This window comes from Rosa rugosa, chromosome 6 (assembly GCF_958449725.1).
Source record: "Rosa rugosa chromosome 6, drRosRugo1.1, whole genome shotgun sequence".
Taxonomy (NCBI): domain Eukaryota; kingdom Viridiplantae; phylum Streptophyta; class Magnoliopsida; order Rosales; family Rosaceae; genus Rosa; species Rosa rugosa.
In genome coordinates, this window is record NC_084825.1 from 37158764 (window position 1) to 37185006 (window position 26243).

General features: G+C 36.9%; 3 protein-coding genes across 3 annotated transcripts; 2 read left to right on the top strand and 1 right to left on the bottom strand.

Annotated features, from left to right (window-relative positions):
• Nucleotides 1-4446: 4446 nt before the first annotated feature.
• LOC133713562 (putative receptor-like protein kinase At3g47110) lies at nucleotides 4447-7879 on the top strand. The gene is made up of 2 exons (XM_062139600.1): nucleotides 4447-7204; nucleotides 7331-7879. Exons 1-2 carry the CDS (start codon nucleotides 4765-4767, stop codon nucleotides 7702-7704), a joined length of 2814 nt encoding a protein of 937 aa, XP_061995584.1. The 5' UTR covers nucleotides 4447-4764; the 3' UTR covers nucleotides 7705-7879.
• A 2428-nt stretch (nucleotides 7880-10307) lies between these two features.
• LOC133713932 (heat shock protein 83-like) lies at nucleotides 10308-11163 on the bottom strand. The gene is made up of 2 exons (XM_062139955.1): nucleotides 10712-11163; nucleotides 10308-10600 (listed from the first exon to the last, which is right to left on the bottom strand). The coding sequence occupies exons 1-2, from the start codon at nucleotides 10847-10849 to the stop codon at nucleotides 10442-10444; spliced, it is 297 nt and encodes a 98-aa protein (XP_061995939.1). The 5' UTR covers nucleotides 10850-11163; the 3' UTR covers nucleotides 10308-10441.
• LOC133713933 (iron-sulfur protein required for NADH dehydrogenase, mitochondrial-like) lies at nucleotides 11051-11914 on the top strand. The gene is made up of 3 exons (XM_062139956.1): nucleotides 11051-11201; nucleotides 11557-11600; nucleotides 11719-11914. The coding sequence occupies exons 1-3, from the start codon at nucleotides 11051-11053 to the stop codon at nucleotides 11761-11763; spliced, it is 240 nt and encodes a 79-aa protein (XP_061995940.1). The 3' UTR covers nucleotides 11764-11914.
• Nucleotides 11915-26243: the final 14329 nt, after the last annotated feature.

The window sequence follows — 26243 nt, forward strand, 5'->3', positions numbered from 1 at the left end:
TGTGCTAAGAGAAGAGGTTTTCATGGCTCAACCTCCTGGATTCGTCGATTCTGCTTGTTCATCCCATGTTTGCAAATTAGTAAAGTCTCTGTATGGCCTCAAGCAGGCCCCTAGAGCATGGAATGAACGATTCACATCATTTCTTCCTTCTATTGGTTTCAAAGGTTCATACTCAGATCCCTCTCTTTTCATCAAGTCCTCTGATCATGGTATGACTTATCTCCTACTATATGTTGATGATATAATCCTTACTGGTAGCAATGAATCTGAAATTCAATTTGTTAAGGATGCTTTGCAAGTTGAGTTTGAAATGAAGGATTTGGGGCCTCTTCACTACTTCTTGGGTCTACAAATTGAATATATACCTTCTGGTGGTATCTTTGTGTCCCAATCTAAATATGCCAATGATATTCTCATCAAGGCTGGTATGATTGGCAGCAAGGTCTGCTCTACTCCTTGTCTCCCCTATGCCAAGTTACTACGAGATGAAGGGCCTCTCTACTCAGATCCATCATACTACAGAAGTTTAGTCGGCTGTCTTCAATACTTGACCTTTACGAGACCGGATCTTGCTTACAGTGTCAATACTGTTTGTCAATTCATGCAAAATCCCACTGAGGCTCACTATGCAGCTGTCAAACGTATTCTTCGATATCTTCTTGGCACCTCTACTCTTGGTCTTACCTATCGTGCTGCTCCACTAGAGCTCCGAGCTTTCTCTGATGCTGATTGGGCTGGAGATCCCAATGATCGACGCTCCACAACAGGTTTTGTTATCTATCTTGGCAATTGTCCTGTATCCTGGTGCTCAAAGAAACAACACTCTGTGTCTCGCTCGTCTACAGAAGTTGAATATCGAGCAATGGCTGACACAGCCTCAGAAATCTTCTGGCTTCGTCACCTCCTTCAGGATATCTCTATCTCTCTCCCATGTGCACCTGTATTACATTGTGACAATGTGTCTGCTCTAGCCTTGGCCTCCAATCCTGTGCATAAGTCCAGGTGTAAACATGTTGAAACTGATGTTCACTTCACCAGAGAAAAAGTTCTGAGGGGGGAGCTCACTCTTCAGTTTGTGCCTTCACTTGATCAATTTGCAGATATCTTTACCAAATGCCTCAGTTCCGCCCAGTTTCATTACTTGTGCTGCAACCTAGTGCTAGGTGTCCCCAGCACTAGTTTGAGGGGGGATGTTAAGAGTGAAGCATCATCAGCTCAAGGAATCACCATCAGCTCAAGTCAATTAGCAAGCCAACTAGCAACAACGACATTAAGTCAAGGTCAAACTTCCCTACAGAATGATAAGGACCATGAAGATCAAGCATAACTGGTGCCACGTGGCTGTCATCCATCCATTATGTTACTAATTAGCAACAGAATTAGCACGTGATGATGTGCATGAATTAACCAATATAAATATCCTAATTGCTACAGTAATTAGTTAGCTAAGCATTTTCTCTGTAACAAACACTCAGTGATATAATCAAGATCGTTTAGCTCTCTCTCTCCTTTTTCCTTCGTCTTCTTCCTCCTTTCTCTGGTTCAAGGGTTTTCAATCGCACCATCACTACTCCATAATTTCCAACACCAGTGAGTCCCCGAGAGACAGAACGGATATACATAATGTTGTATCTGAATTGAATTCCGTTAGGGATGACTTTCTGAATAGGCTACATAGTTATAGTCCTACTGTTGGTGTAAGGTCAAGATCATGCAGCAGCTGCATGGTTTGTCGACGCAGGATGAAGGAACCACCTGCATGGATGAGGTCATGGTCAAACCGCGGCTACCGCCAGGTGAAATATTAATCTATGATGTAACTTGTGCATGGTTATTCTAATTGTAGTTTGATATATTAGTTTTCCTAGTAATAATTTGATCATGTTGTCTAAACCATGCATATTTCATCATGTTTGAAATGTCTGCTAAGATCAGTTCTGCGAATCTCGTTTATTATGGTATCCTTCTGAGTTGTGGAACATGCGGAGCTTAGAGGTGTGGCTGCATCCAAGCACGAGAACAAAAGAGGCAAGAGATGCGCCCAAGATCTCAAGTCTTATCCAGAGGCTAGAGATCGCCATTGATGTTGCTTGTGCACTGGATTTTCTTCACAATCATACCGTAATGAGAGTTCATGGTGATCTCAAGCCAAGTAATGTTTTTTTGGACGAAACAAGCTCCACTATAGGATCCGTGGGTTACACTGCTCCAGGTAATTTTAATTTCCTTATATGCTTCACAAATTTCTCTCCTTTACTATAATATAAGTGAGAGTTATGGGTATATTTTATTTTACATCTTCACCATTACATTCTAAATCATTTGTGTCCTTACACTTTTAAATTCATCACGGGTGTGCATGTACGTACTAATTTCAATCAATTTTGTCCAACCATTAGTTTTTTTGTCAACTACTATGTGACATATTTTGAAATTTGTCTCACTTACGATATAATTTGCATGCAACGTTAGTGAATCTTGATCATATCGCCCACTAGAGCCACGTTTTTCAATTTACAAAATATTTGACTGAAAAACTAATGATTAAATCATATTAATTAAAATTGGAGAGAAATATGTGATGAAACTAGAAATGCATGGGAGCAACTGATATAAAGTGTAAAAAGCAGAGATGTAAATGAAGTTAACCATATATTTAATGTAGTGTTGTAGTGATAAATATTTGCGATATTGTTTGAACTGTAGAGTATGGTACGGGAAGTGGAGAGCGAAAATACTGGGATGTTTACAGCTTTGGCATTCTCCTGTTAGAAATGTTTACCGGAAAACAACCAACAGATCTCATGAATATTCATAATTTTGTGAAAATGGCTATTCCTAAACGAGTTACAGAAATTGCAGATTCAAGACTGCTTCAAAGAGGCACCAATGATACTAAAAAAAATGAGTGCTTGATTTCGATATTTGAAATTGGAATTGCATGTTCAGATGGAGCCCAAAGTAACCGAATGAGTATCGATCGTGTTGTGCCTAGATTGCATTCCATTAGAGACCGTCTTCTCCCATAGAAAGTTTTTCTACTGTGTTGTGAATTGTAATAGCTTAATTAATTGTTCATCAACTCGTTCTTTGCTTCTTAAAGTTTTATTTGTTGCTTGCAAAGACGAGTTGCTACTACATAGGTTAGGATGCTTCAGGCAAATACAATCAATGAGGTACAATTTATGTGTGAAGAATACTATTACAGTGCTATTACATCTAGTAAATTTCAATCTGGGACACTTGATGGGTAGCTAGTGTTGAGAATATACATCCCACATGGGAAAAATGGGACATTGCCTATGAGTTTATAAGGGTTTGGACCACTCCATCCATTGCCAATTGGTTTTGGATGTGAACCCCAGATTACTTTATCATGGTATCAGAGCGGGTTACCTACGTGTGCATGCCTAACGGTCACACGGGCTCCACGTCACTCAAAGTTGTCCACGTGTATGGCTTGAAAATTCGCCACACGTGCGGGGGCGTGTTGAGAATATATACATCCCACATGGGAAAAATGGGACCTTGCCTATGAGTTTATAAGGGTTTGGACCACTCCATCCATTGCCAATTGGTTTTGGATGTGAACCCCAGATTACTTTATCAGCTAGTTCTGATGAGTTTTGAGTATATCCAACCCTGCAAAATCAATTTAATCAAGTTAAATGGTTTAATTAACGGAATTCTTCTTGTTTAAAAAATGAACTTGGAAGTTGGAACATAAGCATTACTTGACCCAATTGTGCCTATTACATAAAATGGAAATTAGCTCTTCAGACAGTGTTAGGTCAAAGTTTGTTCAACTAGGACAGGCACACGGGCTCTTTTTGGGCTTTGATGGCCCAAAGCAAGAGTCACTCTTAAAGATGAACCCTAGGAAATCGATCGAAGTTCTGGATTGTGTCTCCAACTGGGAGCTTCACATGGAGTACAGTTGAGAGAAGAGTAGAAGACATTCCAAAAGTGCTTGATTTCCAGGGATTATATAATCTAACTGATAAAGATGATGATTTTCATGATGGAGAGATCAAATTATGCTTGTTTGAAAGTTAGGTTTTAGGATAAAGATGTGAGTCAGTGCTATCTGTTTTATAAGATAAAGAAGCACACAGAGTAGCACACAGCATATACTTCTCTTGGCCTTTCATGGAATGGGGTAGAAACAAACTCCAGAGAAAGGGGCGTCTCAGATCTGAACTTCATCATATTTTAAACCAAAGAAAGAAAATGGCGGCGGATTTTTGACTTTGTTGTCCTTTCCTTGGTGGGGAAACCATTCCACTAGTCTTTTAACTCTTTATGAACTGAACTTCGTCTTGGCGTGCAACTATTCATGCAACTAGCCAACTACACAGCATCATGCCGCCCACTGGAAAGCAAATGATCCAACTTGTAGTCGTAGTCAATCAAAGAGTGCTTATCCGGATCAAAAGTATATATCTCCCTCTCCTTGGTTAATACCAGCAAGTTCAAAAGAAAAGTCCGAAAGAGAGTATCCAAATGGGGGTTTTGGTTCTGAATCTGCTTTTGATATACTCCGTTCTTAATCCCATGTTCATTTTCAGTTGTAGCTCTATGCCTTTGAACCATCTCCTGACCATGACGCTCGGAGGGAATGAGACGGATAGGCTTGCATTGCTAGCCATCAAAGCTAACATACAGCACGATCCCAACCAGGTCATGAGCACGTGGAATGAGTCCATTCACTTCTGCTCGTGGTACGGTGTAACCTGCAGTTGAAGGCATCACCAGAGGGTCACAATGCTGGACCTCAAATCCCAAGGCTTGTCCGGCTTCATATCCCCACACATAGGAAATCTAAGTTTCCTAAGGGAGATGTACCTCTATAGCAATCACTTCACTCATGAAATTCCTCCAGAAATTGGGCGTTTGCGTAGGTTGCAGGTATTACATCTAGCTAATAATTCATTTACTGGCCATATTCCTACCAACATATCCAATTGCTTCAATCTTACCTATCTCAGTTTCGGGTTCAACAAGCTGGTTGGTGAAATTCCTTCCCAACTCGGTTTCTTGTCTAAGCTTCAGACAATTGATTTCGACCATAATAATTTTACTGGAGAATTCCCTCCTTCCTTTGGGAATCTTTCATCTCTTACGCAGCTCGGTGCAACTGTTAACAACTTGGTGGGTAGCATCCCTACGTCTTTAGGCCAATTGAAAAAATTAACTTTCTTTTCGTTGGGCGGTAATATGTTGTCTGGTTCCATGCCTCCCTCCATTTTTAACCTATCTGCCATTGTTTCTTTTTCCATACTACAAAACCAAATTCAAGGAAATCTTCCCTTAAACTTCAGTGATGCTTTTCCAGTCATCAAGGTCTTTAGCATTTCGGGAAACAAATTTATTGGAGGCATTCCAGTGTCAATATCCAATACAACAAGTCTAGTGTCCTTCGATGTCTCCCGGAACAATCTAACAGGACGAGTGCCCAGTTTGCTACTACTTCATAACCTCATGGTTTTCTCAGTTGCAGATAATCATCTTGATGGTGACTTGAGTTTTGTCTCGGAAATGATCAATGCCACACAATTAATGTGGGTGTTTTTAGCTTACAACAATTTCGGAGGGACATTGCCCACATTAGTATCCAATCTCTCAACCAATCTTGAACAGCTTTGGGTTCAAGGAAACAACCTACATGGTAGCATCCCAAAGTTGGGGAATCTTGTCAACTTGCAATCATTGTCTATGGAGGAAAACTCCTTCACAGGTAACATCCCCACTGACATTGGGAAGCTTGTAAGGCTTGGGGCATTGTTTCTTAATAGCAACAAACTATCAGGGATCCTTCCATCCTCTCTTGGAAATTTAACCATGTTAACCCTTCTTTACTTGCAAAGAAATAATCTTAATGGCACCATCCCTTTAAGCCTTGGGCAATGCCAGGGGTTACTAGAGTTGGATCTTTCTCAAAATAACATTGATGGCACAATACCCCAACAACTGCCTATTGGCCTCCCTTTTTTATCAATTTCTTTGAACTTGTCGAAAAATCACTTTTATGGTTCTCTCCCATTGGAGATAGGAAATTTGAAGAATCTAGGTGCATTGGATGTTTCAGACAACTTGTTATCTGGAGAACTTCCTCCTAGCCTCGGCAGTTGTAAGAGTTTAGAAGTCTTACACTTGCAAGGTAACTTATTCCATGGGCTCATTCCTTCATCTATGAGTGAGTTGAGAGGGATTCGAGATTTAGACCTTTCTCACAACAATTTTTCAGGAGATATTCCACATTTCCTAGAGGGCCTTGGTAACTTGCAGAATCTGAACTTGTCCTTCAATGATTTTTGGGGAGCATTACCAATTGGCGGTGTTTTTGAGAATGTAAGTGCCATTTCAGTTGTGGGAAACATTGGGCTCTGCAGTGTCACTGCTAATCTTCGACTTCCTTTGTGCAAGTCTAAGGAGTCTAAAGGAGGAGGATTGTCTCGTACAATGAAAATAATGATCTCTTCAGTATCCGGGTTTACTCTTTTGGGAATTGTTGTGGTGATCTATATTCTATTTCGTTGTTCAAGAAAGAAAATGAAAGGAACTGAATTGAGCAGTTTGGGGAACTCTATGTTGCGAGTTTCATATGCTAGTCTCCTAAACGCTACTAATGGGTTCTCTTCAACTAATTTAATTGGCATTGGCGCTTTTGGGTCCGTGTACAAAGGAATTCTTGATGATGATGCAGCTATTGTTGCTGTGAAGGTGTTTAACATGTTACATCGGGGTGCTTCTAAGAGTTTCATCTCCGAATGTGAGGCATTAAGAAACATCAGACACCGAAATCTGGTAAAGATTTTAACTGCGTGCTCAAGTATTGATTTCAATGGCAATGATTTTAAGGCTCTTGTTTACGAGTTCATGGACAATGGGAGCTTAGAGGATTGGTTGCATCCATCTACTGGAACTGAAGAGCTAACAGAAGCACCCAAAAGTTTAAATCTAGTTCAAAGGGTCGACATCGCCATTGATGTTGCTAGTGCACTGGATTATCTTCACAACAACTGTGAAACACCGATTGTTCATTGTGATCTCAAGCCAAGTAATGTTCTTTTGGACAGTGATCTGACTGGACATGTTTCTGACTTTGGGCTGTCAAGGTTTCTAACAGCACCAACCACTAATGTGACTGAAAATCAGTCAAGCTCCATTGGAATCAGAGGATCGGTTGGTTATGCTGCACCAGGTAATTTTTCTCATATGCTTCAAAAATTTCTCTTCCCCTATTTTACGCTTACATATTTCAATCAGAGCTATTTGATTTATTCATAGATGTAGTGACAAATATTTGTTGATACTTTCTGAATTGTAGAGTATGGTATGGGAAGTGAGGTATCTGTATATGGGGATGTCTACAGCTTTGGCATTCTTTTGTTAGAAATGTTTACTGGGAAGAGACCTACTGATCACATGTTCAGTGATGGCTTGAATCTTCATAATTATGTGAAGACAGCTCTCCCTGCATGTGTTTCAGAGATTTCAGAATCACTATTTCTTCAAGAAAGCACCGCCAGTGTCGTTGAAGCTCGTAGACAAATGAGTGTTACACCACAGAAAATTGAAGAGTGCTTGACTTTGATATTTGGAATTGGGATTGCATGTTCTATTGACTCCCCAACAAACCGAAAGGATATGAGTAATGTTGCAGCTGAATTGAAGTCCATTAGGAAAAATCTACTTGGCTAGGAAGGTTTTAAGTTTTTACTCTTACGTGAAGGCTTTGAAACATGTTGACGTACTGTTTTATGCTTCAGATATCTCCTTTGTTTTTCAATTGTCGAATGCTATCTTTGAAGTTTGGTTGATATTACAGTGAATAAAGAAATTTGCTGGTTCTTGTGTGAACTTACTACATCTTGTACTTGATATGTAACTGTGTGTTTAAGGCATTGAGCTGATAAAGAAAAAGAGTACTGCTACATCTTGTATAAATTTGGGAGGTAAATTTCACACTCTACTTTCAACATTTTTTCGTAACTGTAGATTTAATTACAATGAAAGATCTGTTCAATTGTTGTATTCTAGACTGTCTGAAGTCGATCGGCAATTCGGCTCTGCCTAATTAGGCAGTGACTTTCCCAGAATCTCACACAACTTTACTTTGCCTTTGGACTCAGCGAGCTAGCTTCACCTTCTTGTATAGTTCTTCCCTATTTCATATGGTACTTTTGGCTGTCCAACCTCCAAGTAACCTTCAATCTAATTAAGCTGCCCACTGAATGCAAGTCAAGTCTTCTTTGAAATTTCCTCTCCGGCCTATATATTCAGCTTAATTGCCTGCAAGTAAAGTCTTCTATGGGAAAGGAAGCCAACCAGAAAGTGCTAAGCAGGTTCTTTAATTACTCGATCTCGTATATAATAATTAGTTATACATGAATGCATCGGATGGAACTAACCAATTTCACAACCAAAATCATCATCTGTATTGAAACTTTGAAATCACTCTCTCTAGCTTTCCCACTTAGTCTTTAAACAGTCTAGATTACCCATGAAAATTTGAAATCACTCTCTCCGGCTTCCCCATTTGATTCTTATCTTTGGTCTCTCAATCACTCAATGAAGTATACGTGTAATACATTGTGTATGCAGGTTTGGCCCTCGAAATTTGGAGGCCCAAGACGAACTAAATTCATAGGGCTCGAGAGCCCGGACCTTTCATTACTTTTAGCTATTTATTTTTAACTAAGCGATAAACAAATGTTATTTAAATACCACATTTTAAATAAAGATTTCACAGCACAATTATCGGTCTGATGTCATTTAAACAGATTGTCAGATTGCAATTCATGACATCTATAGCTGCTCTTCAATGCTTACAATGTATGGATCTCTCATTGAAGACATTCAAGACACCTTGAAGGGTCTACAGCAAATGCTGCTCGTACTTGCAACAGAGCAGCACATAGACTAGCTAGCATTGCTTTTGAGTCTGAGCAATGTATGAATTGGCTAAACTCAACTCCTGATTGTATCCGGGATATAGTCCAAAAGGAGACTCCCACTCCTACTTTATCTAATAAAGCTTAGTTTCTTTGCCTTCAAAAAAAAAAAAAAAAAAAAAAAAAAAAAAAAATATATATATATATATATATATATATATATTTCATAGCATAAGACCAAATGATTTATATGAACATTTTACAAAAGGAAAAAAATAAAAAACACCAATACCCCGAACAAACATGTAGTCTATGAGACTATGAGTAAATATATGAATATTTGTATTATATTATTTTTGTACTCAAAAGTTAAAATAAAGGGAAATGATAGAAAATGTCACATTAGAGTGTGAAATGATAAAAATGTCACCTAGTTTCCCACTTGATAAAAAAGTTCATTATGAATTGTTAGTAATATTAATTTAGTCCTTATTAATAATAAGATGATGTTAAAAAATGTCAATTTTTAATTTTTTTGATTCCGATTCTGCCCTTCAGGTCAATTCCCTCTCTATATTCTTCTCCTCCTCCACAGAGACACAGACCTCCTCTCGAGTGTGTCAATGGCGAAGAACGACGCGTCCTTGGGATCAGTGGGCGAGTTCTTGAAGCGGTGCCAGCAATCCGGCGAGCCTTCGACGATCGACGTCTCTAGAGATCGGAGCCAAACGCGAACATGAGGCTCTACGATGATCTCCTTACCAACGGGTTTGATTCTCTTCTCAATTCTCCCTATTTTTTTTCAGCTCTGGTATTTGTAGTTATAGTGAATTGAAGGTTCTGGAACTTGGAATTGGAATCAGGTACTACACGACGCGGCTGTGGATTGGGACACCACCTCAGATTGTCGCTCTGATTGTGGATACGGGGAGTACAGTCACTTATGTGCCTTGCTCTGACTGTGAAGCGTGCGGTAACCATCAGGTTCAGCTTCATTTCCACGCTTGACTTGGTCATTAACTTAGTTACTTTCGTGATCTGTTTATTCCTTTTTGGTTTTTGGTCAAATTCAACCCTTCTTTGATTTTATTGCTATTGCTTTGTTCTCAACATCTAGATCGTTGTATGGGTTTTTCTTTTAGATGCCTTTGTATTGGTGATTGCCTTTATAGGCTTGATTTGTGGTTCTGTACTCCTTGGTCTCCGACCTTGTACCCAAGTTGTTCACCAAATCTACATATACATGAGTATTTTCGAATTAGATCGAACCCCCAGTGACCTTTCATATATTGCAAAAGGTTATTTAGTTTGGTACAGTTAGATACTTGTTTATCATCAATCCATCATATAGTTATTCTTGATTAATCATATAGACAATTTTAACAACAGACTTCACTCCTTTGATTAAGTAGTTAATGGAAAATTTCAACAGTAGATTACAAAAGTTTACAACACAACTAACAGCTAATGATCTTTTGTAATTATATAAGATTTTCTTGGTAAAACATAGAACAGCATGATATAAGTTATAACTTGAAAGAAATCTAAATTTTGTAACTACCTGCTTTGGTCATGCCGATACTGCTATCAATGATGGAGAGGGTATTGTTGGTCTTATCAGGGACGAGCCTGATGAAAAACTCTGGTTGAGCATCAAGCTTGCTATTATCTGTAAGGCTCTTGACTCTAATTTTGTCCAAGGCCTATAAAGTACAAAACTAGTGCCTTTAGTTGCAACTTTTTGAAGCATAGCGTTTTATTTAACTAAGCATTGGACTGAAATATTGTAACAGAGAAAGAGATTGGAGACTTACATCATTGCAATTGCTGATAAGTTGGCCTAGGAATATTTCTTTGTTGTTGTAAAAGGTATTGATGATCAAGCTAACAAGCTGGTTGATCTCTAAGTGGAATGCGAATGTCTCAGCATCACCAATGTAAACATCAGCCATTGTAGATAGTGCTTGTGAGATTAGAAAGCCAAATTGTAGAGCTTCAAATGTAGCTTATCTAGGGTGCTGATTGGCATCAATGATAGATGGCGAAACTAGAAATCATAATTTTGACATCAATTGAAGCATTAGAAGTGAACTCTGATGCAACGATGTTTATTTCAGTGCTTAGTTTATAACAGTGCTGACTCATAATGACTCATGCATGGTGGTGGTAAATTGCAGTTAATTAATCTGGCTATTGCACTTGCTAATAAGTGTGGAATGAAGGTCGGCTTGCTTGATGCTGATGTGTATGGACCAAATGTTCCAATCATGATGAAGCTGGAAGGAAAGCCAAAAGTGACCAAAGGTATTGATTTTTTTTCATGCATAGCCACTTCTACAATATACCTCAAGTCATTGTTCTCTAGTGCTAAATTGGCTTGGTTTGGTCATGTGGCTGAGAAATTATAAGCAGAATTGTCATTTAACATGGCCAAGTGAGAACTAAAATAAGAAGAAAAGGCTAAATTTAAGATACATTGTAGAAGTGGATAGGTATTAAATTACTTTGTTATAATAACATGAGCTAATCTTGAGTCTTGAGTCAGGAAAAGGAGTAAAGAATTGAAGATATCAGATAAGCCTAAAATTTTCTCTCCTACTTAAAAGATGATGTAAGATTGTTAGGACTTTCAAATTAATTATTATTTTCTTCATATCAGGGAGTGTTGAACATGAAAAGGGTGTCACAGCATCCCAGTTTCAGGTGAGGTATATAGTTGTATATAGTTCTTGTTCACATATGTACTAATAAAGATCTGCCACTTGGTGTGGATGATTATTGTCCTGAAACTGATTATATAATTTTTTTAATGCTTTGGCAGAGCCATGACCACTTTGCAAACGCATCTATCGTAAATGGAATCTGAAGACGCTGAACCAGAAATTTTCTAATTACAATAGCTTGGATCTCTGCAAATATAGAGCTCATATAACCAAGACATTTGTAGAATTTAGGCATAGTTGGAGCTCTGCAAATTTAGAGTTTTAGAAATTTGTTTAGGGATTAGGATGAAGTCATTGGCCAATTGTAAACTCCAGCTTACTGAATCAATTAGTTTTTTGTATCTTTTTATAATGTCACTGTTATGTTTAGTTTTCCTTAATGAAATATTAATTTTATAGATCTTTTGCAGTTCATTCACATTTTAGACATCTTATGAATTCGCCAAAGTCACTATCATTGGCCAAGTTACTACCTCATTGGCCAAGTTATTACCATGTGTAATGTTGATCACAAGTAGACTAGACAACTCGCTGGTCAGGTCATTATTAACCTCAAGTCATGATCATGACTGTGACATGACCAGTAACATAACCAGCGACTAGGCAAGTGACATGTGATTAAAAGTGATTTGACAAGTGACATGTGATTGATAGTGACTTGATCAGTGACTTTGACAGTTACATGATCAGTTAAATGGTCATGACTGTGACAGGGTCAGTAACATAGCCGGTGACTTGAGGTTAACAATGACTGCAGTAAGATCAATTGAAAACTCAACTCGCCAATTGAAATTTGTTTAGGGCTTAGAATGCAAGTCAACTGGCTAATTGTAAACTCAAGCTTACTAAATAGTTAACATGACTGTGACATGACTAGTAACTTGGCTAGTGACATAGTACTTAACCAGTGACCTCACTAACTAGGGACCTGGGCTGACCAGTGACATGGTCCGCGACATGTGTATAACACTGACATGGTCAATGACGTTAGTGACATGCAATATGACTTGGCCAGTGACCTCACTAACTAGGGACTTGGCCAATGACATGGCCAGAGATTGACAGTGACATGGTCAGTGACTTGAGGTTAACAGTAACTTGGCCAGTAACCTCATTAATAAGAAGGTTAGCATTGAGTTTGCAAGTTACATGACCAGTAACTTGGCCAGCTACTGATCTGGCCAGTGAAGTCACATGCCATGTCAATGACAATGTCAGTGACATGATCAGTTACATGGTCAGTTACATACATTGTAAGTTACATGGTCAGTTACATGATCAGTTACATACATTGTAAGTGACATGGCCAAATTAACCTCATGTCACAGGTTATGTAAATGATCATGTAGCTGATCATGTAACTGACCATATCACTGAACATGTAACTGAGCATGTAGCTAAATATGTAAATGATTATGTCACTTACAATGTATGTAACTGACCAAGCCAGTGAGGTCACTGGCCAAGTCTCTAGACAAGTCATTGGCCAGAGAAGTCACTGGAAAAGGCCAAATCATTGGCAACGTGTGTTAACCTCATGTCACAGATCATGTAACTGATCATGTAACTTACCATGTATGTAACTGGTCAATAAGGTCACTGACCAGGTCGCTAGACAAGTCATAACAGTGACACAATAAAGAGATATAAAAACTAATTGATACAATAAGCTCGAGTCATTGGCCAGAGAAGTCACTGGAAAAGGCTAATTCCTTGGCAATGTGTGTTAACCTCATGTCACAGATTATGTAACTGATCATGTATGTAACTGATCATGTAACTGAGTGACAAAAAAAAGATACAAAAAGCTAATTGATTTAGTAATTTGAAGTTTACAATTGGCCAGTGACTTGCATCCTAAGCAGTGACCTGGCCAATGACATATGTGTAATAGTTTACATTGCAAAATATCTTGCAAAAATCCAATTGTGCTTATGTTTCGCAAATGTCTTGATTATATGAGCTCTATATTGCAAAATATCTTTCTTGCTAAGTTTCTTCGAAATCCGCTCATCCTTCGAAAGTTTCCATGTAGTACGTCTGTACGTCACAAAAGTTCCACAATCCAATCTGTTGGTCATAAAAAAATTCAAGTCAATGAATTTGAACAGTATAACAATAAAGTGACATTTTAATATGTTGTATACTTATGAGGTTTCTTCTTGTGAAAATGAGAAAATTATCTGTGACTTTAATAGTTACATGGTCAATGATATGCTCATGACCAGTGACTTGGTCAGTGACTGGAGATTAATAGTTACTGACCAGTGACCTGGATATAACAATGACTTGAAAATTCCAAAATATGTAAGTGACATGACCAGTGACATGTATAACAGTGACATGGTCAATGACATAGTTATAACAGCGACATGGCAATTAGGAGAACACGATTATGTCTCAGTTTGGAACTTGAGCATCGTGTTGATAGATGTTTAGGCGTTTTGACAAGGTCAAGCCTTCAAACACCCCCATGATCGTCCGTAGTCTTGATCCTGAAAAGAATCCTCTTCGTCCAAAGGATGATGACGAAGATGTGCTATAGGCAGAAGTGTCTTACTTAAGTACAATAGGCACATTATTATACTTAGCTCAATGCACAAAACTGGACATCTCATATGCTTTGAACTTGTTAGCTAGATATACCGTTGCGCCAACGCAAAGCCGTTGGATTGGTGTAAAAGATATCTTTCGGTACTTGAGATGTACGATTGATATGGGCTTGTTCTATCCCTATAGAGAGACGATGGATTCGGACCCATCACACACCAGGAACGTCACCAACACTGGCCTGTGTCCTCTATCCCTATCCCAAAATGACTTGTGTTTTGGAAGGTTTTGCTGATGTTGGGTATCTCTCTGACCCACACAAAGGTCGTTCCCAAACTGGTTAAGAGTTCACCATGGGTAAAGACTTTGATATCTTAGAGGTCTACAGAACAGACCCTAGTCGCTATATCTTCAAACAATGCAGAAATTATTGCTCTTCATGATGTGGTTCGTGAATGTATATGGATTGGATCCATAATTATGCATGTTCAAACAATTGTGGTTTGAAGTCTGCCACAGATGAGCCTACAAACATTTAGGATAATGATGCTTTTTGTGAACAAATGAAGCAAGGCTACATCAAAGTGACAACACCAAGCATAATCAGCAACAACAGACTCTCCTCAAGATCAAAGTGAACTAGGTTTGATCTGAGGACAGTGTGGCAGACTTGCTCACTAAGTCAGTCCCTAAATTTTACTTTCGAGAAACATGTTGGCAGCATCGTTTGCGGAAGTTATCCGAGCTCCCATGACCGTTGTCATCAGGGGGAGATGCAGACATCAGGGGGAGATGTCTACATGTATGGTCTCGAAACGTGAAGAGTGTGTTGTACTCTTTTTCCCCTTCGACCGAGGTTATTTTTGTCCCACTGGGTTTTTGTTACTCGGCAAAGTTTTTAATGAGGCAACGAGAGGAGTACCACGTTTGGGCGACACAAGGGGGAGTGTTCAAGTAGATCCAGAATATGTGTCAGGCCCAAACTCTAGGTTACTTGACATAGTTGTAATAGGGTTTTTTATTAGAGATATTTATAGATATCCGATTAATTGTACGATTATATTTCCTTGTACAACTCTGATTTTATGTCTTCTTATCCTCTATATAAAGAGACCCCTATTATCAATGAAAGTACGACTCAATTCTCTCCCAATTTCAATTTTCCTTAAACAAATACTTTATTTTTTGTTTTTAACACTATATTACTATATTTCATTGTAACTTTAAAAGTCAAAGATAATTTATATCCCCATCATGAAAAGTTTTCTAGAATCTAAAAATATATGATTAATAAAATATGTCATTTAAAAAAAATGATCTTATTGGAACCTTATTCTAATATTTTAATTTTTATTAAAGTTTTGTTATATAGTTTAAGTTCTAATTGGCTTTCCTAAAATATCTGAGTGAGATCAAATTCTGGCTCCGCCACTGATACATAGAATCCCAATTGCAATACTCAACAATTAGTCACAGTTCAAACAATGGGAAAAACTACCCAATAATCTTCAATGAGTTAATAAACAAAGAAACCCTTATCACCAAAACCATGAACAAGGAAGCCAAACCAAACCCTTATTCTCATTGACTAGAAAAAAAAAACAAAACAAAACAAAAAAAAAACCTTTATTCTCATTTTTCAAAATCGATGATCATACAAACGAAAACCAAACCCCAATTTCACCAAAATCAAAACAATGGAAAACCCATAGTACTTTTGACGCTAGCACTCCCCTCTTGTATATTGATTTTGTCATTTTGATGATATCATGACGCCATCAGTTACAAGCCAGACTCACTACTGAGGGAAGATCCTTATAGAGTTATAGTTTTTCTTGTAACAAACTTCAATTCTCTCATCTGTCAATTTTGTATAATTTGTGATCTCTAAGAAGGAGTTGTGTCCTAAAACAATCATTTTGATGTAATTATTATTGTAATTATTATTAATCAAAAGGGCAAGTTTATTGTTCATTGCTTATATTTAATATTTGATTGAACAAGGTCCAAGGAATATGAGTTAAAGAGAAAGTAATCTAAAGAGTTAGATGTGTGAGACCTTTACTCTTTTACACTCTTATCCTAAAAGGTTCCTAGTCATAGGATTATCATTTGGACATTGATGATCCGAAAAGACTAGCACATACTATGTAGGCTCAATATGGAGGATGATATGTCTCTTGTTATTCATGTAGAGACACTAATACAAGTATGTGGGTGTTTTTATCTTAAAGAGTACACTAAACGCTATCATTAGAGTTCTTGTATGGAGTTTTACTTACATGTCAAACTTGAACTCTAAATTGCAATAATAAAAACTAGTCCTTTAACCTAAGACACCATGGTTGTCTTATGAGTGAGTAGATTAACTCTTGATGATGCAATAATATTATGTCCCTTAATGGATATGATTGATGCATTCATTGGTATAATCAATTCGGTCATAGAGACATGTGAGTGTACAATAAGGAATATCTATCCTTAAGTAAATAAGGTGTATGTTCAAAGATGTGATTCAATTAGTCTTTGGCCAAAGCATTGAATGAGATTAAAAAGGAGTTTCAAATCACATTCTGAGAATCACATAAAAATGAAAATCACATTAGGGGATTGACATATCAATTCCATGCCCCGATGATGTGATTTAGAACATCGTGTTAGAGAATGACCATATTGTATTGTAATTCCCATTGAATAGGTTATTTGTAATTCTATATTAACTAGGATAGTCATGATATGTTGCAAGACGTCACTCATGACTTGTGAAGTCCTCGAGGATTGATAAACATTTATGATCCTAATGATAGGAGCACAAAGTGTGACGTTTTTAATATGTATTTTCTCTCATTTGGCCAAGTTACTCTCTTAAAATTACTAAGTATAACATAGTTTCTGTTTTTAGGTACTTCAAGGACAAAAATGGAGAAAAGAGGTGAAAAAGAGCAGAAATGAGCGTAAATGAAGGATAAAGCATTTTAGAAACTTTCCTCTTTCATTTTAGGAAATATTTCCTATTTTGTTTTAGGGAACTTTCTTCATTTGAACTTTCTTGTTTCTGATTTTCTTGTTTTAAAGAGTGTCCATCCCATTGAGAACTCTTGAGTGATGAAATCAAGGAAACTTGAAGGATAAGAAGACTAGCATAAATCAGGAGGAATTCAAGGAGTTATCATTCACATAAATTCTTCTTATTTCGTGGAGATAAAAGGGGAGTGTTACATTCAATATTTATCCTAATTATCTTAATTATCTTATTTCCTATTGATTATGATACTAATTAATTTCTGATTTTTCTTTATTATAGGATTTCGTTATGTGCACAATTCTTGGAAGAAGAAATTAGTGCAATTCAAATGAGAGGAATAAGGGATGTATCTGGTCACTATTCAAGGGAAAGAGAAGGAGCATTTTAGGGGAAAAGAGATCAGAAAATTCAAGACTCTATCATGCGAAAATCAAGGAAATTTGGAAGAAAAATTACCTCTAGATGAATGGCCATGATTGCATCACAAGAGAGAAGAATTCCACTATAAATAGCAGCCATTCTCTACTCCAAAAACATCACTTGTTCATGCAAAATTCAGTTCATTAACCTAGCTCTCTTCTCTCCAAAACCCTCTACAAAATTCAGAAAAAGCCACTTGCCGTGAAGAGCTTTAGGACTTCTCCAAGGCTGTTCGTGTTCTTGAAGGCCAAGCCCTGTGTTCTCTTGACGTTCTCCAAGCTTCCTTGAAGATCAAAAAGTGTAATCCATGGCCCTTATTTCTGTTTTCGTACTCTTTAGTATTGAATTTCAGATTTCGTTTATGAACTTTGTTATTGGAGTTGGATTTTTGTTAAGAATGAGTTTATGTTAGTAATTTTCAGATTCATTTCTTTATGTTCTTGAGTTGTTTATGATATCTTTACAATCTGATTTTGTGCCATTCTTTTATATCTTTAAGCATATGATTTTGGTTGAACAATGATGTTAATCTGCAGGTTAATAAAGCCAAATTTGTGTTCTATTTCACCTAATCGTTTTAGGGCAGAAATTGAAGTGGTAAAGGCTATGTACAATGGTCGAGATTATATGCTACATGCTTCGTGCGTTTATAACTTCTTATGGATGCATACATGTTTGGATTCAAAATTCTAATTGCACTTAATGATTCATATTTAATGTTGACGGATGCTCTTCAGTATTAACGTGATGTTTTATATAAAATATTTTAAGTTATGGACTTTTCCTAACTTAAGAGATTAAAAAGAAGAATTAAAGTGGTACTCGATCTCTTCAGGCTTGTACTTCGAATTCATTTCTGATATTTAGTGTTGGCACGATTTTAGGTTGTATAGATTGAAACAACTCGTTGCATGTTGATATGGTTTGAAAATTCTAATTTGAGTGTGAAGAAGTCAATCATTGTAGATAGTTTTATTTTTACTTTAAGTAGATTAGGAACCAAATTTCAAAACCCCCATTTTATTCTTTTATTTGTTAATTGACCTTTTTGTGTAGGTATACCCTACAATCCCCGGACTGAACGATCCCTGTTTATCCTATACTGACAACTACATTTTGTAGGGTTAAATTGTGAGGCTATTTCAGCCGCATCACCTAATAACAAGGGAGAATCAAAATGGAGCTTTGATTCGTAAACTAAATAGAATGGTTCTATAAACTTCACTGCCTTGTTAATTAGAACCTAAGAGATTGCACACCATATAAGTGGATCCTTGAGATTGTATATGAAGAAGATTAAACAAGAGTTGGTTATGACCAAATAATTAATTAGATTTATTATTTGGACATAATTAGGTTTTTCGGGTAAAACCGAACCTATTGGGCCTAAACAATTGTCGGGTTTTGGTGTGGATTTGGGCTTTACTAAGTGAGACTTAAATGAAAGCCCAAGACACAATTTTAGTGCCCAATAACACGTATGGACTAGCCAATATATTGGCTTTGTGAAAGTCAATATTTCACTTTTAGTAGTTGGAATTATTTCTTATTATATAAGGTGAAAGCATGGACAAAGAGAAGTAAGAGTGTGTCTTCACACTATCATCTTTTAGTTGGTAGGAGAGAGTTCTCCCTTTGTCTAATTGCACAAGTTGGTGTTATAACAAGGAAGGAAGAACACTTGCATACTTCTTCCTTTCCTTTCATATTTCTTCATCTCTTGATTCACTTGGTGAAGATCCTTAGAGGTCACATCCTTTTGTGGCTCTACTTGTAACATCAAGGAGGAGTCTACAAGTACAAGAAGGAGTACAAGAAGTAGTTCTTAATCCAAGGTGCTTCAAGGTGGAGGAAACACACACAAGGAGAGATCAAGGAGAGGAGCTTTGGTGGTTCACTTGGATTGGATTGAAATCACGCTCCAAGGGTGAGTAGAACATAAACTCCCTCTTTGTTCTTCCTTACTAAGTATGCTATGTTTATACATATCATAATAAGCCAAGATCATGGGTTAAAGGAATGAGTTTTATGTTTAGTTAGTAGTTTAATGGTTAAACTAATTCTGGACTAATTAAAAAGTTTTGAAATCCATCCATTCTTTCACCCTATCTGTGTGGAACGTGTCCAAATTTTAATATTATTAACCTCAAATTTATTGCATGCATTACCCAATGTCCAATCTGATCTTGTGTTATACAGACAAGAATACATGATGAAGTGTAGACTTAGAGCATCTATCTCCAACAGTGATATATACTTATATGCATAGTTAAAAGTAGCTAAAAGTGAAATATAACTACTTAGCTATTGAGTTATGCTCCAGCAGAATACCTAAATCCCAAGTTAAATTTGGGTTTTAGTTAAATTTTCTCTCATCCTAGCTAAATATAGCTAGAGAATTTAGCAAAAGTTAAATTTAACTTTTATTTAACTTTTGTTTAGGTATTCTGCTGGAGTAGAATTTTAGCCTAAAATTAGCTAAATATTATATTTATTTTGAAATAAGTAGTCTGTTGGAGATGCCCTTACTCGCTTTTATTTCAAATATTATTCAAATTAAATTTGCATATAGTTGGGTCCGAGAAAATTGCATTTGCATTAGAGAACTTTGATGTTCAAAATGTGATAGATAAATGAAGGGTAAATTCCTCCTATGGTACCTGAGGTATTGCCACTTGGACAGTTTGATACCTGATGTATTAAAGGGGGCAGTTTGATACTTGAAGTTAGACTCCGTTTGACACTTTGGTACTTCTGTTAATTTTTCTGTTAAATGTAAGGATAAAATTAACATTTAGAATATATGTATAAAAACATAATAAAAAAACATGAGTTTGTGGGTTGATTTTCTTCATAATTTTATAGGTATGAATTAATGCTTATGGGTTATGTTGAAGGTGAAATATTCGAATTTTATGTTTAAGAAATATAGTAATCATATAGTGAACACCCATGAGAGTACTCCATTGAAACTAGTCTCGTACAACTAAATTTTTTTAAACATAAAATTCAATTATGTCAACTTTAACATAACCCAAAAGCATTAATTCATTTTCATTTTCTCCTAAATGACCCAAAAAATGATGAAGACCTAAAATAATACCAAATAATATCATCGCATTGTGTTTATGAAGAGGAGGAAAAATCCAAGTTTTGGAGGAAAAATCAGTGGATTCATAGAGAATAGTACAAAAAAAATATCTGATTATTATATTTCTTTAACATAAAATTCGAATATTTCACCTTCAACATAACTCATAAACATTAATTCATACCTATAAAATTATGAAGAACGGCAATCAACCCACAAACTCATGTTTTTTTATTATGTTTTTATACATATATTCTAAATGTCAATTTTATCCTTACATTTAACAGAAAAATTAACAGAAGTACCAAAGTGTCAAACAGAGTCTAACTTCAGGTACCAAACTGTCCCCTTTAATACATCGGGTATCAAACTGTCCAAGTAGCAATACCTCAGGTACCATAGGAGGAATTTACCCGATAAATGAAACGTCGTCTCATCTATTTGTCGTCAAATTTGAGCTCTGATACTTTCACCTATGTAAAACAAATTTGATAATCCTAATTGCAGTTTTGTAATTTCACAGAGGCAGAAGGTCTGAGGTTATGCTTAGAATAATGTTAGCTTGATGACCCAATTTTCATTTTCAAGTTTCAACGATGACGCAAAATAATATATAAAGACTGATTCAATGGCAGTACCGTGGTACCTCATTTGCAAAAGAAAGGACAAAAACAACTTAATCATGTCGTGGTTGATTAAGGAACTCCAAAAGCATGCCTTTAGATCTTGCCAAAGAAACTTTTCAAATTCAAGTAAATGATGATATTTTAGATCTGAAGAGAATATCAAAGAGTTTGATGGATTATAATTTTTTTTTTGAAGGAATTAACAGAAAAAGTAACGAAACAAATTAATGGCCAATGTAGTTGAAAAAATTAAAAAGTGTAAAAGTACGTGTGATGAAATTAGAAATATAGCAAATTTGTCTAGAAAAATACGAAAATTATTTTATAACTCGTCTTTTTATTTTCCTCATATTTTGATCTAAACCCTAATGTCATCTAGAAATCTTCTCTTTAAGAAGACAATAATAGACCTGTAAATGGATCGGATCGACCTAAATCCAAATCCGTTTACTTAAAAAAAAATTGATCCAAACCCACTCCGTTAACCCGGCGGATCATTGATAGTTCGATCCAAATCCGTATCCGCTGGATTAACGGATACCCGATCCGCTAATCTGACCCGTTTATAATTTCAAATATTTTAAAATTTTAAATGGTAATATTAAATTTATATCATGATACCTCATAAGATATTAATAAAATATTAAAAGAACATGAAGTCACCAAAAGTAGAGTTACATTATCAAAATTCTTAATGCTTCTTAGAATCTTGGGTGATGAACTGTCCCTTATATTTCTGCAAAAAATTTGTATTAGAAATTCTTAATATTTTATATTTTATATTTTTTAAAATTAATAATATATTAATAAAAAATAATATTTTATTATTACAAAAACGGGCCGGATCATTAACTGATCGAATCGACCTAAATCCGTATTTGATCCGTTAAATAAACGGGTTAACGGATTCGGATCATTAACAGATCAACGGATTAAAATTTTCGATCCAAACCTGTCCAATAACCACAGATCTGAAGCGGGTCTGGATCAAAATCCGGTCAATTTATAGGTCTAGACAAGAATAACCATCCATGTAGAATAAGCCCAAAAAGAAAGAATTGGAAAGTACTTTAACATGTATCCGATCGTGTAACCTATTTAACTTTGCTTATTCAAAGAATCTATATAAGCATTGGCCAAAAAAAAGGGAAACACATACTACACTACACTATACAACATGCCACAAAACAACAAGGTAGCATCTTAAGGAATTCACACAAAAAAAAAAACCGAAAAGTAGCATCTTGAGCCAAAACAATGACAATAACCCTACAAATTTCACAAAACAAAGAAGACAATGGAGTACTTTTCAGGATTGCTTCTCCATTGCTAGGGAGCCGATTACAACTAGCTACTCCAATGGGCAAAGGCTTAAAATGTTCTATTGGAGTCATTTCTGGCTCCTCAAATACCCCAGGAGTTGGTGAACCAATCATGTGGATCATTGTAAATCTGCTTAGACAAAGAAGCACGCTACACCTTCTCTTGGCCTTTCATTGAAATAGGGAAGAAAACAAAGTCAAGAAAAAGGTGCGTCTAAAATCTAAACTTGACCATATTCCAGGCCACCAATGGCTACATGCAATGGACTCACCGAATAATTAGTAGCACCAAGTCATATTTAGGAAGTGATATTAGTTAAGCTTCAAGCATAATGTATTCCAAAGTGAAAATAAAGCAAACGTAAAAAAAGAACCTAATGTCAGTGGATTAGTAATTAATCATATATCTAATCACAATGATTTCCCTCATGAAGTTGTTCTTAGTTCTTACTTCTTTATACGATAGACTATAAATTGGCTACATTTGCGACTTCTCATTGTAGTTTTATTTTTATTTTTTTGATGTAAAGAGTTTATACATTAATATGGCCCCTGAGTTATGGGCAAAGAATAGTATAAAGTAGACTACTCTATTAAGACATTAATAGCTCAGAGTAGTCTATGCTAACAAAAACAACTCGCTCCGCAGGCAATATATTCTATTTGACCCTAGACGCCCGAGCACGCAACCACAAACCAAATACTTCTACAAAGGCTTCTTAGAGAAACTTCTACTAGCATATACATTATTCTAACTAGAAAAGACTAGGCAGTGACAACCTCCTTCTCATTCGAAGGGGTGGAGCTGCCTACATCAGATGGAGTAGTAGATCCATTAACTAGTTTCTCCACTTTCTTTGGAGTCTTAACCTGCTTCATTGGTGACGTCTTGATATAGCATTTACCTCGACCTTTGCCTTGTTCTTTGCACCTCTTGGTCTCCTACGTTTCTTTGTGACTTCTTGTGGAGTTTGCACCACTGCTAATCCCACAGACATAACATCAAGATTAGTCATGCCCACAGTAAGACTAAGCCGAGGCTTCTTGAATGACACACCTTCATTATCAAAAAGCTTCCTACGAGTTCCTACAACCTGTACAGTTTTGGAGTCATTGCCTTGCTCCTCATTTCTAACCTACACAACCTGAGTGATCGTTTCCACATTTCACTATTTCAGCCTATGCAACTGTATCACCCCTACTACTACCACCACTGTCAATCACAGATGTGTTCTCCTGCTCACCTTCAACTACTGTCACGACCTCCTGCTCATCCTTTGCTGCTCTGATGCCAGTCTACATGGTCCTGATGTGTGGAGCTTGTCATGCCCTAGGTTTGGGTACTGGTTGCAATGCAAACTTCGCCAATCCCGTGACCCCTGCTTGGGTGGTTTGAGGGTCGAAGACCAAACTTGGTCCAACAGTAATGTTCTGCTCAACCCTCGCTAGTGCATGCTCAAGGTTGCGTTGTGCAGGTGAAGCTGTCGCCCTCAATGGTTATGCTAGTAGTGGTCCTATGAACATGGTAAACCTACATGAGTTAGCAGGTCACAATCCTTATACCTTCCGTATAGATTCTCAAAGAAGAAATCAAGGTCGATATCCAAGCCATCCTCCAATGTGAAACATCGTCAGAAAGCCACCGACTGCATCAGATCAATCTTAACCTGGATCAGGATCCGGCCTGCCTCAAATTTCACCGAATGTTTCTCAATATAGCGCCCTAGCGCACTGTCAATCCTTCGAAGGCACAGCTAAGTATGAAAGGGCGGAGGCAACCTTCTGACCTTTATTCATAACGCCAGCAATGACAAGGGCACCCCACTAATCGGCCCAACTCCATCATATGGAGCTAGAACCACAGGAGCCCGACCAAAACCTTAAAGGCCGCCACAAAGGATGCGATTTCGATCAGAAGGGTCTATCAAAGTGAACAGAACATGATCCTTGTGCCTTCATGCACATCGAAACATGCCCATGGAAGATCGCTTGTTGAAAGCCCTAGCCGTCAGCAATTTGCCGACCATATAGGTTTGTGAATGTCGTAAACCTTTGTCTTTTGTTGGCCTAAGAGCCACCAATTTCCTTTGATGCGGGAAGCGTGAACACGATAGTAAGGGGTTTCGTCAAGCGTCGAAAGCCATATGAGATAAGCTAGAATCCACTAGCAATTACGGACACAGCTGTAAGAAACATAGAGAAACTTCTCTAATATTTGGTTTTTTTATTGATAACTTGAATGAAAATTACAATCTAAGAGGTGCCTTATATATGACACATAGCATAAACCTAATACAACTAGAAAACATAAAGAAGAATTTATTGTAGACTAAAACTAGGAAACCTAATTAAACCTGATTAAATAAAAATCGAAAATAAAATCCTAGATACTAAAGAATATTACGCTTGGAATCTCAATCAAGATTTTGCTCGAGAATCCCGATATATCCAAAAGAGTAATTTATGATTAATTTCATCATTAAAAGCCTATTTGAATACCAATGTCCAATATTCAAATTATTCTTCTTAATGCGAAGACGCTTCTTTCTTTTCGAGATTTTTGGTTGAAATTGGCTAAAATCTCGTTCTACATCATCCTTCCATGAGCCAAGCCGAGGTAGGCTGCATCACTGCCATCTCATCCATGGAATCCATGTTGCTTGATCACGAACGATGGGTTTTGAGAAAACAAGGGTATTTCCTCTCTCAACTCTCTCTGTCTACACTCTTAGCGGCTAGGGTAACTTCAGCGATCAAGTACTTTTCCTGCAAAGTTCTCATTATAGTTTGTTTTTGTCAGTTTTTCATAATATATATAAAATTAACCTATGATTTTGTTAATGGGTTTGTTTAGTGTGAATGAAGGATTTGGAGCATAATGCTATTCAGTGACATTTGGCAACTTGTATCATATGAGAGAGAGAGTCATGTTCCCCTGGTCAGCTGCTGACCAGGGATTTCATGGTCAATCACCGTCCGATTGAAATCGGACGGTTGACAGCTTTCATCTTTTAAAAAGTTAGAGAGTTGTCAACCGTCCGATTGAAATCGGACGGTGATTGACCATAAAATCCCTGGTCAGCAGCTGACCAGGGGAACATCTCTGATGAGAGAGAACCCGCCGGCTCTGCACTAGATCAGCTTACTTGAGTATGTATTGAGATCGCCCACACAGCCGCCCATGTGGTGGCATTCTATACATGATTTTTTCTACTTTCTTTCCACAAAAGCTCTCTTTTTAATTTGGTAGTGGGATGGGGTCTCCTTCGATGACATTATTGTAGATTAATTTCATATAATAATAGATTAGTTTCATTGGTAGGTCATTTTATATGTATGAAGATAGTTTATCACTGTAGTAAGAGTAATAATAGACCGGTTGGTTATTGTAAGAACAGATTAGTTTCATTGGTAGGTTATTGTATACAATGATAATTATAAAAGCATCACGTCAATTATGCTATTTTATTTATATTAATGTTATATTTGAGTTGTGACAATTTGTGTAAATTTCTCTAATTTATTTAAGATATGAAGTTGGTCTATATTCATATTTCGATGAGTTAATAGTTTAATACAAACCGGTGAG